This window comes from Marmota marmota, unplaced genomic scaffold (genome assembly GCF_001458135.2).
Source record: "Marmota marmota marmota unplaced genomic scaffold, marMar, whole genome shotgun sequence".
NCBI lineage: Eukaryota > Metazoa > Chordata > Mammalia > Rodentia > Sciuridae > Marmota > Marmota marmota.
Genome location: NW_026000051.1, coordinates 8,251,903 through 8,264,243, shown reverse-complemented (window position 1 = coordinate 8,264,243; position 12,341 = coordinate 8,251,903). Strand labels below are relative to the sequence as shown.

The 12,341-nt window shown below is 39.6% G+C and overlaps 1 protein-coding gene across 2 annotated transcripts in view; it reads right to left on the bottom strand.

Moving 5' to 3' along the window:
* Positions 1 to 5,433: 5,433 nt before the first annotated feature.
* Positions 5,434 to 12,341, bottom strand: part of Pdcl (phosducin like) — a 15,227-nt gene continuing 8,319 nt past the window's right edge. For both annotated transcript variants that reach the window (XM_048813125.1, XM_015497618.2), the window contains 2 exons: positions 9,960 to 10,141; positions 5,434 to 8,010 (listed from right to left, as the gene is read on the bottom strand). In XM_048813125.1, the coding sequence (XP_048669082.1) occupies positions 7,459 to 8,010; positions 9,960 to 10,141 (734 nt within the window). In that variant the 3' untranslated portion in view covers positions 5,434 to 7,458. The remainder of the gene's footprint in view (positions 8,011 to 9,959; positions 10,142 to 12,341) is intronic.

Here is a 12,341-nt window from a genome sequence, read left to right as displayed (position 1 = left end):
CACAATAGCTAAACTGTGCAACCAACCTGGATGCCCTTCAATAGATGAATGGATAAAAAAAATGTGGCATATATACACAATAGAATATTACTCAGCAATAAAAGAGAATAAAATCATGACATTTGCAGGTAAATGGATGGAGTTAGAAAAGATAATGCTAAGTGAAGTTAGCCAATCCCAATAAAACAAATGCCAAATGTTTTCTCTGATATAAGGAAGCTGATTCATAGTAGGGTAGGGAGGGGGAGCGTGGGAGGAATAGATGAACTCTAGTTAAGAAAGAGGAGTGGAAGGGGAGGGAGGGGCATGGAGTTAGAAATGATGGTGGAATGTGATGGACATTATTATCCAAAGTACATGTATGAAGACACAAATTGGTGTGAATATACTTTGTACACAACCAGAGATATGAAAAATTATGCTCTACATGTGTAATAAGAATTGGAAAGCATTCCACTGCTATATATAAATTTTAATTTAAAAAAAAGAAAACGGTGAAGAAAGCACGCAAACACACAGAAGTATCTTTTCAAAATCTGGGGATGGCTCTGTGACCTTAGAGGTCCCTGGAAAGAGACAGAGGGCCACTGGAATTCTTTATTCTTATATAGGGACACACAAGGAGAGGTGCCATGGAACATTCTATCCCAAATAGGGCAAAGGGATAGGATTACAAAAGAACAGAAGGGCATAATTCAACCCACCGGTGACGCCCACTCCTGGAGCCACACTTACCTTATGGGATAGAGGTAAAGCCCAATGTATTGTGGGGAGCAATACCTGTTCAGCACCCATTTACTCAGGACTTACAGATGTGCACATAGTTTCTGTCCAGAGCGGCTCCCCATAGTAGAGGATGGATAGTCAAGAATAAAAAAGACATTTATGAGATACTGTGCTGAGAACTTTGGCTCACTGAACATTTTTTAGCCATCCTGAGACCGTTACCATGACCTATGAGACTGTTACCATGATTATCTTCATTTGGGATATCCAAACACTGAGGGACTAAGACATTTACCCATAATTATCCACACAATCAAAAATAAATATTTTGGGTGGGTGTGGCAGTGCACATCTGTAATCCCAATGATTCAGAAGAATCATTGAGAGGAGGATTGCAAGTTCCAAGCCAGCCTCAACAAAACCCTGTCTCAAAAATAAAACTAAAACCATATTATATTGTTATATCATGTGCATGTACAAATATATAACAACAAATACCACTATTATGTATAGTTATAATATACCAATTTAAAAATATTGGAGAAAAAAATCTACTATCACAGGTCCAGAGTGGCTGGAAAGGAAAAAATAAATAAATAAAATAATTTGAAAGGGCTGGGTGTATAGCTCAGTAGTACAGTGCCCCTGGGTTCAGTCCCTAATACTGAAGAAATGGGTAAGTAAATAAATTTTGGTTGTGGAGGGAATAGAAGGGGGATACTGGGGATTGAACCCAGGGTACTTTACTACTAAGCTACATCCCAGCCTTTTTTATTATTTGAGACATGGTCTCACTAAGTTTATAAGGCTGGCCTCCAACTTCTTATCCTCCTTCCTCAACCTCCTGAGTTGTTAGGATTACAGGGTATGCCACCATGCCCAGGTTGTATTGGCTTTTAAACTGATAAATGTTTTATATGTTCAAAAAAGTTAAATCAAAAAGGATTTTATAAAAAATTGAATTACACTGAAACAAATGAGTCTTCTCTTGCAGCAAATTAATAGCATGATTAAATAAAAAGTAATTGAGGGCTAGAGTTGTAGCTCAGTAGTAGAGCACTCACCTAGAACATGCAAGGCCCTGGGTTCAATCCTCAGCACAAAATAAAAATAAATAAATAAAATAAAGGGTATTGTGTCCATCTACGAGCTAAAAACTAAATATTTTTTTTAAAAAGTAATTGAAATGATTTTTAACTCAATATACTATATATCTTTAGCAGGTGTGATGGTATATTCAGTGTCAATTTGACTGGATTGAGAAATATCTGGAGAGTCGGTAAGCCTTATTTCTGGGTGTGTGTCCAGAGGACACTGCTGAGTTGGTAGACTGAGAAGATTTGCTGTCCACATTCATTCAGCCAGCCCATGCCCATTTAGAACAAGAAAGTGACTTCCTCTCACTCCCTGAGAGCTGGGACACTTCCTCATGCTGTCTTTTAACACCACAACTCCAGATGTCACTCCTTTGGACTGCTGGACTTACACCAGGAATCCTCTAGGTTAACAGACCCAAATTTGGCCTCAGCTTCCTTGCTGACTGAGCCCGAGACAACTTGTTGTGGGGCTCTCCATAATCCCATGATTCAATCCCCACAAGAAAACCCCACTTAACACCTGTATCTGTTCTGTTGGCTGTGTCTCTCTGAAGAGCACTAACACAGCAGGAAACACTTTCAGGTCAAAAATATAATCATGATTGCAAAGGGAAATCTTGGAAACTTTTACCTATAGTAGTTATTGCTAGTGGCATAGGCACAATTATGTAACTATTATGTGTATATTTTATGATAATAAAAGTGAGTAAATATATCCATTGGGAACTGAGTTTCCATTGGGAGTATCAGAATTCTCAAAAAAACTACTGGGTCATCTCCAAAGAATACAGGAATGGTCTTGAAAAGCACCAAAAAGAATTATGGTAATAGACACTGAATTTTTTAAGATCTGTTAAGTCCACAGTGAAACTCAGAGAGAGAGAATGGAAAGTAGAGTTCTTTTCTGCAGAAGATTTACAGTAAGTATAAAGGAAATAAAATAACTTAAAAATCACATTTAAGCATCCCCAAACATAAATAATTTGATTCAGGCAAGAATTATTAAAAAATTATCAATGGATGCAAAAACTATTAGGGGAAAGTTTGTTGAGAGAAATTAATATTCACCTAGTCTCAAATCATCACATCAAAGATTACTTTCTACCTCTACTGGAGAAAATAAATTTACAGCATAGTGATTTGCCATTGTGTTAGTCAGCTTTGAGTTATTGTAACAAAATATCCGCAGTGCGGGGCTGGAGTTGTAGCTCAGTAGTAGAGTGCTTGCCTAGCATGTGTGAGGCACTGGGTTAAATTCTCAGCACTGAATACAAATAAATACATAAAATAAAGGCCTATCAACAACTAAAACCATATTTTTAAAAAATACCTGCAGTAATTAACTTTCTAAGAGAAAAGTTTTAACTGGGCATGGTGGTGCACACCTGTAATCCCAGCTACTTGGAAGATTGAAGGCCAGCCTGGGCAACTTAGACCTTGTCTCAAAATTAATTTTTAAAAAGGGCTGTGGATGTAACTCAGCTGTAAAGTGCTTGCCTGACATGTACGAGGCCTTGAGTTCAATCCCCAACACCACAAGAGAGAAAGACAGGCAGACAGACACTAAGTTTTATTTTGGCTCATGGTTTGGAAGGTTATGGTCTAAAACTGGGTGGCCTGGATGCTTTGGGCCTCTCAGCAGGGTGACACATTGTAGTGAGAACAGGTGGTGGAGCAAACTACTTCAATCACCAGCCAAGAAGCAAAGAGAGGCTCAAAGCCTGGGGTCCTCCAATCCCCTTCAAGGACATGCCCCAAAGACCTAAAGACCTCCCACTAAGCCCCAACTATTAGAGGTCCACAGCACTCCCCATACCATCATGTTGGGGACCAATTCTTAAACACATGAACTTTTGAAAGACACTAACCTTACTAATCCCAGACTTGAGGCAGTAAGAAGTTCACATTGTCTCTGGTAGTATTATTGCCCAAAGTGAAGAAACAGAATGTGCAACATTCTATAAAACTGTTGGCCTGGGCTCTTTAAAAAGCCACAGAGCCCAGCATGGTGGTGTACATCTATAATCCCACTACTCAGCAGACTGGGGTAGGAAGATTGATTACAAGTTGGAAGCCAGCCTTGGTAATATAGAGACTCTGTTTCAAAGTAAAATAAAAAGGGGCTGGGGGTGTAGTTCAGTGGCAGAACACCCCTGGATTCAATGTCCAGCACAAAAGAAAAAAAAAAAATCCTTGTCAGTGTCAGCCTGTTTTGAGTCTAAGCCCTTACTCTCTACACCACACATAGGGAGTAAAACAAAGTCCAGGCCTTTGCAGAACTTTCATTTTGGAGGAAAGTGAAGTCTGAAAACTACTAGGACACAGTTTGCATTTTCAGCACTATAACCTAAAGACCTGACCAGAACAATGTAGAAGAAGAAAAGTTTATTTGGGGCTCATGGTTTCAGAGGTCTCAGTCCACAGACAGCCACCTCCATTGCTTTGTGCACAAGGTGAGGCTGAACATTGTAGCAGAGGAAAGCAGCTCAGGACATGACAACCAGGAAGCAGGGATTCCCCTCACCATCTAAAATGCAAAAGGCATACCCTCAATGACCCACCTCCTCCAGTCACCCCCTACCTGCCTACAGTTACTGCCCAGTTAATCCCCACCAGGGGATTAATGCATTGATTAGAATGAAGGCTCTCATAACTCATTATTCCACCTCTAAATTTTCTTGCATTGTCTCACACATGAGCTTTTGGGAGATACTTCATACCTAAACCATAACAATTTATGATAGATAAATATTTGATCCTTTTTTCTTCCTCCAATTCCATAGCTAAAAAGGAGAATTACATAAAATAAGAGGAAGAGAATCAATCTGCATACTACCCTTTCAGCTCCTTCTCTCCTTAACTCTTACTCAAAAAAGATACCAGTAGCAGGGAACCAGTCGAGAGGGGACAGTCACCAACCCCTTCATCCCTAGGTCAGTGCTCCTCCAACTTAGGCCTCAGAATTGCCTGGAGGGCTTGTCATACAGTTTGCCAGGACACTCAGCATTCCTGATTCAGTAGGTCTGTGAAGCCACTGAATTTGCATTTCTCATAACCCCCCACACCCACCCCATGCTGCCAATTTCACTAGAGGACCATATATGACAACCACTGTCACATAACAGCTCCACAAACAGGTGACTATTCTCATTATAAACATGAGGAATCTGAGCCTCAGGGAGGCTGTGTTCCTCACCAGAAACTACAGAATGAACAAGTGACAGAATCAGAATTCAAACTCAGATCTGCCTGACTCCAAATTCCATGCCAGTTCCACTACATCTGAGTCAGAGATGTGATATTTTAGGATTCCCCCATCTCATGTCCGTTCCCTTTATTTTAGAATTTCTATTCCTGAAAGGCAGTCATTGTTGTATGTGTTTATTTTCATTTCCAGAGAGAACAGAAGATGGACTATAAAAGCTGTTCTGAAATGTTGCTGTCCATTTGCTCAGTGATCCCTCTTCAAGATGTCTACGAGAATGGCCCAAAACATGGCCCAAAACACAAAGATGATAAGTGCTTTAGCAAAACACTGAGAATTGAAATATCCAGTATAAAAGAACTGGTTAAATAAATTATGGTACATCCAAATGATGGAAATTCTGAAGCCATTAAAAATTATTTATTTAGAATTTTTATAACATGTCTAAGTATTTATCATATAATATTAAGGCAGAGCACAGAACTAAATTCAAGAAGCTTTCAATGTTATGAAAAATACTGAAAAAAAAAAGACTAGAAGGAAAAAACCTAGAACACTAGTAACAGTTGTCTCTGCTTCCGATCATTTTCTGAACCTTCCACACTTTCTACAATGAACTTCCCTAGTCAGAAAAACCACATTCTTTTTGTTGATTAAATGCTTTGAAGACTTTTCTACAGTTAGTCAATTCCTGAATCACGAGGAAAACCAAAACTGTGAATTTTAAAGCTAATATTTAATTCCAGATTACATCTTCCCTGATGCCAGGATATACATTTTAAGTAGGAAACAACTTGAATAACAATCGTTTTTTAAATTTTACTTTCACTTGTTCTTTTTTTAACAACTATTATTATAAATAAACACAAAGACCAGAAAGATAAACCTGTAAAAATAATAACAGAGATTAATTTGGTTAACAGTATTATATGGCTTTTTAAATCTCCTTTGCTTAACAACTCTTATCACATGTTCTACTAAATATCTACTACTTTCATAATAATTTTTAAAAAGTGTTTGCTTTTTTTTTTTTGGGGGGGGGGGGGCTGTGGAGGTACCGGGGATTGAACTCAGGAGCACTCAACCATTGAGCCACATCCCCAACTTTATTTTCTATTTTATTTAGAGACAGGGTCTCACTGAGTTGTTTAGCACCTCACTTTTGCTGAGGCTGGCTTTGAACTCACAATCCTCTTGCCTCAAGGAAATTACAGCACATCTATACAATATCATAGCCACTAAAAAAAAAAAAAGTTAAAATGTTATAGTATTTAATAATAATATGAAAAAAATCTGATATATTATTAGTTGATCATACTATAAAACAGTATGTTCAGAATGATCCCAATAATTCAAAAACAAATCAATGAAATGTGTAGGTATACACAGAAAATGCTTTAGTAAGAAATATTTATAGTATATCAGAACATTAATAGTGCTTCACTCTAGATGATAGAATTAAAAATTATTCTAATTTTTAGATTTTTTTCTGCATTTTGGTCAATTTTCCTCTATTAAATATGAATTATTTTTCAATATGCAAAAAGACCAGTTTATTAAAAAAAAAATCTAGAGTAAATAAAAAGTTACCTTGTTAAATAACAGAGACACAGAGACAAGAAAAAGCACCTCACTGAAAGTTCTCCAGCTCCACCCAGCTCCAGTGTTTGTAAAGATGCTTGTCTTCCAGCATGAGGACAGCATTCAGCATAAATCCTTTCTCCTTGTTCTAGATTTCAGAGTGCTGAGCAGGGCACTGACTCTAGCAGTAGAGGCCACCCCTCCTGACAGGGCAAGCACACATCCTCTAGAACCTGTGTGGGCTGTTTGGGTTTTTGGTTGTTTACTGTTTCTATAGTACAAAACAAAGCCCTGGGAGTAGAACCCAGGGCTCTGCACCACTAGGCAAGTGCTCTACCACTAAGCTATATCCCCAGCCTCATCTGGAACCTTTATATAGGACCATGGTAGAGCAGAGCATCTGGGGGAATCTAATTACAAGTAAATATAATTGCAATCATTTGATTAAGGAAATATACTATTTACATTGCAAATAACATACTAACTAGAGAATTCTACTCTCAGACCTGGCAGGACCTCCAAGGTCAACAGGAGACAATTTCCAGGACAGTCTTTAGAATGCTATGTAAATAGTGACTAGAAACAATAACAGAGATGTCATGCTAGAGAATCTTAAGTAAACAGTTCAAAGCCTAGCTTCCTGTTTATGCAATTTAAAGTCACGTTATTGCTAGCCACAAAGTAATTCAGCATTCTGATCTAATCTAAGAATTTCTTGTCTTTCTACTATAACTAAAAGGACTACAAAGAACAGCTGAAAAGTCAGAAGACACAGAAGGAACAAAAATAAACACAGACATGTATCTTCCAGCCCAAACAATGAGAAATCTATGCAACTAGACCATCCGTTCAATCTATTTCCAGATCGCTGTCTTCACTGTGACAGGTGGCAGAGTTACGCACAGATGTCAGCACCAAGACTTCTTTTTCGGGGAGTAATCCAAATTCCTGTAGAAAAGCTTCAAGGTCCACAGCAAAGAAATCTTCCCCCAGCTGGTCAGTGATGCGCACAAAATTGCCAATCAATTCACCCCCCTTGTAGATCAGCAGGGCAGGAAGGGCATTCCGGGTAAACCGACTGCTGGCCCCGATGACCGAGCTCTTCACCCGACAGAATTTGACAGCTGGGTACTCCCCAGCCAGGCAGATCATGCAGCCATTCATGGCTTCAGTCCCTGGAATGCCATCCTCATAAATATGGACCATGATGAGGGTGCTTTTCTGTTCTTTATCTATCATGTCTAAAAACCCTTCTCCACTAGGGATTTCAAAAACCTGTTTGAACTGGGGCCCCTTGTGGAGCTGCTGCCGCATTTCTTCCATCCTCTGTTTCCGGTACTGCTGCAGAAATTCTTCATCATCTTGGTCCTCATTCATCATGGCAAACTCCTTCAGAGTCATCTGTAAGAGGACCAGCAGGTAAGTAGACACAAGTGAACACTTGATAAATGTTGATGTGCACCTTGTACTTAAGATATGTGCAGCACCACACTGAGCACTTTATGTGCATTATGTCTTAATAAGTTGTTATATTTTAGGAGGGTTTGGGATTGTTTGGGGTTTTTTTGGTTTTTTGTTTTGTTTTGTTTTGTTTCAGAAAAGGAAGTCTTACTATGTTGCCCAGGCCAGCCCAAAATGGCTGAACTCAAGCAATCCTCCCACCTTGGTCTCCCAACAAGCTGGGCCTACTTGTGTGAATGCTACCATGCCTGATTCTCAATGAATTCTTACAATAATCCCATTGGGAAAGGGATTTTATAATTCTCATTTTACAAATGAGGTTTCAAGACTTATGTTAGCTGCACAATTCACACAAGTAGTATGTGTAAGACCAGGACTCAAACTAGATTTTCAACACCCTGGTTTATATTACACCATACTGCCTCTCAACCCAAGCAGGCATCATCAGATGGTACCACTTCACTGAGCTATTTTCATTTTGTCAGTCTTGACAGTGGATTGCTTTATTCACTGATTTGTTTTCATAAAAAATAACAGGACATTATGTAACTTCAAAAGAACACTTATAATCCCTGCCCTGCACAAAACACTTCTACACACAACAAACACCCACACATTCACATACACTCTAAAATTTTTCTTCTTATTATCAGTCACATGCTAGATTAGTTCTACTCTTAAAACAGAAGCCATGGGTGTACCAATTAAGATATAACCTACTTGGTCTCTTAGTTAATGTTAATAATAAATTCTAAGTATCTCTTCATGTTTCTAAATAGTTTTATAAAATTATATATGTGTCATATTTTGCTTAACCACTCCCCTATTTCTGGCATTCAGGCAGTTTCTAGTTCTATTCAACTGTAGGTAATTCAGCAGGACAAAGATAGCCTCTCACTAGCTTGATTCATGTGGTCATGTGATTATGGCTTCGTTCTGGTCCTTCAGCCCAGGATAAGAAAGCAGCCAAGCAAAGCAGGCACACTGCCCAATGGCCAGCTTACATCACAAAGGCATCTTCCTTCTCCTGCTGGGGTGCAGCAAGACGCCCCTGTAACAAACCTTCACTAAGCCTAATCGTGTACAGATTAGGGGGTGGGGAATAGGGCCCACTCTAGGTCAGAACAGACATCATTACTGGGTCATACTTATTACCAATTTTCTTCCCATCACATAGCTCTCCACTCTATCTCAGCCAGCTATTTCTAACAGACCTATTATGGTCTTTGCCAACTTTCATGCACTGAAATCATCCTTCTGGTCAAGGTGAATGACTCCTGACTTAATGCTCCCTGATCCTGGCTTGTGCTTTGGCTTTGGGCCACACCTAACTGATCTTGGGCACTCTTAGACTTTCTTCCATGTATGTGAGTAACAGAGGCCCTTTAATACTGAGAAGGTACTAGGAAATGTCAGGGACCTTGTTCCAAATATCTTCCAGAGGGCCTATCTGCTTCTACTCTAGTGCCTCCTCAGAATAAATCCTCATGATAGGCTTCAGATGAAACACAGCAACATCACAGAAAGAACAAGAAAATTTGAATTAGAATCTCAGTTCCTACGACAGAAAACTAACATTAAATGAGCACTTTTCAGTGGGCCAGTCACTACAATGGGTATTTTATCCACACAGTTCTGGGGTGGGCGTGACCTCAATAAACTAATCAAAAAACAAACTCAGAAAGGAAGAAATTTATTTCCCCACAATCACTAATGGCAGAGCTGAGAGTCAAACCCCAGGTGTGCCTGAGTTATGACATGGCTCTATACTTTCCCCTGTCCTGCACAGCTTCTCAGAGGCAAAACCAACATCCTCTATCTCCCAAATCACCAAGCCCAGTTCTAGTGGCCAGGGCAGCTTCTGAGAAAAGCTTAGGGCTGCTGATTACCTTCCCACTGATTTTTTCCTGGAGGTCCTTCTGTTTCTGTTGCTCCTCTTCTTCATCCAAATGGGACCTGCAGGTCATAGACAGCTTCTTGATCAGCCTTTCCATCTCCCGGCACTGCTCCTCTCTCTGCTCAGTTTCCAATTGCTTGTAGCGGCGCCAGTCATTGATCACACCTTTTGGACCTGAGTGACATGAACATGATTGTGACCAAAAATAATGAGCAAAGAATTATGGAGCAGCTCACTTGTGCAGGTGGGAGCTCACATCTGTCTAAAGCTTGCACAACTAACACAGAACCTCCACGTACTATGACTAGGTATAGCAACATAGCAGTACCCATACAAGGTGCAATCTAACCTTCATTGCTTTCCTAAATATGCATCCTAAACACCCTCTTTCCCTTTCTCCGATATCGTCAAAATATTTCAGTCTTTTTTCAGCATTTATAAATCTTTTATGCAACTTCATATTCACTCCACCAAATGCCTTTGAAGAACTCCCATTTGTGATTAAAATATTTCACATCTTCTTAACTCTGGTGATTCTGATCAGATTAAAATTGACCATGTTCAGGACTTGGGTCAGGTCAGGAAGGAAACTGCTTTTCATATCATATAACATAAAGGTAGCCTTAGTTAAACTCAATACTTTCCTAAAAACCAGGCCTTACTTTGAAAATTGTATAATCATGTTATGGTAAATCATCATTTATTCATTAATTACATATGCATGAACATATGGGATGGTGGCAAGCGTGGGTCTGAGCAGTATCCAACTTATAACTTAAGTTGAACCATAGTCAGTCCTGTCTGTGGGACCTACTACTGCCCACCTTTCATGTTTGTGAAAATGAGGCACAAGGAAGTTAAAGCAGGAATTGTAGCTCTAGCCTAGCTTCCAGAGTCTTCAATGTTAACAAGGAATTCTCAACAAACAAAACCTTCTACCAGTTTTAGAGTTTAATTGCCATGTCTATGACCAGGGGCTTGATAAGCACATAGCATTTTCAACTGAAATAGCACATAGCCCATGATAGGGCTACCTTCTTACCAACTCTTCAGGAGTTCCTTGGAAACATTTTGCTATGAACAAAAATTGTTAACGGTACCCTGTTATTATTATAAAAGTTTTTAAAATTGAACTATAAGGGTTGGGGATAAAACTCAGTTGGTAAAGTGCTTGTCTCACATGCACAAGGCCCTGGGTTTAATCCCCAGCACCACACATACACACACACACACACACACACACACAAAATTGAACTATAAAACTTAGAGTTATTTAAAATGCTTCCATCCCAAATCATTATTGAAATGCTATAAAAACTAAAATTCTCACAGCTATATTTTATAAATCGAGAGCAATTTTCTGGATAAATTTAACTGGAGAAAATCTATTGTTATATCAACATGATAATACTTATTCCTTTATCTCCTGACACAAATAATGCATGTGATCAAAACAGCATGATAGAGTATTTTTCTTTAAAACATTTTTCTTGGCTCAAGGAAAAATGGCAAACTATTGAAATGACATATGGGATGTCTTTGTTTAAAAGATATCAATTTCTGACCACTAAAGGGAAGAAAGGGCAGGAAGAAGCTGCCCAGAGAAGTTCTGGGACTCACAGAGCAGAGATGCCAGGGGCTGGAAGGTGCACGAAACCTCTCGTTCTAACCCAAGTGTCTCTTACTTTTTATTTGTGCTCACTTCACTTTACAAAATTCACTATCAACAGAACCCAAAGATAAGAGCAATTCCACATAAGGCACTATGCTTATATGTTAGTAGTATCCCTGAGATTTCACATCTCCACTCCCTAGATCCCACGTGTTTCTCTCCATGACCTTTAGCTGTGACCAGAAGGAGCTGCTGGGTGTGGAGGCTGCATGGCATGTGGTGAAGCACTCAGCTGCTGCGGGGCCCGCCCTGTCCACTGGCCCAGCTTTCGATTCCTGCACATGAGATTATGTAGATGAAGCCATAGAACACTCTGGAATCTCCAATGCCTTGCCCAAAGCTGCAACACATCCTCCCCACATACTTCAGGGAGGGGTCTGAAGACCAGGAAAAGGATTCCTTCAGCTCAAAGTGAACCAAGTCTACACTGGCTCAAGGGGAGCATCTCTGCCTATATTCTGTCAAGGGGAGCAAGTCCATGTCTACCTTGGCTTAAGGCAAGTAAGTCCCCGTCTACCCTGGCTCAAAGTGAGCAAGTATATACAGTGAGCAATAGAGAGAGGTACAGTGGTCTAGGCCTAGGAGAGGATAGAGGATGGCCGGTGGGCTCCAGCCTTTTCCCTGAAGCCAATCTCTAAAACAACCACACACACACACACACACACAAAATATATATATATATATATATATATATATATATAT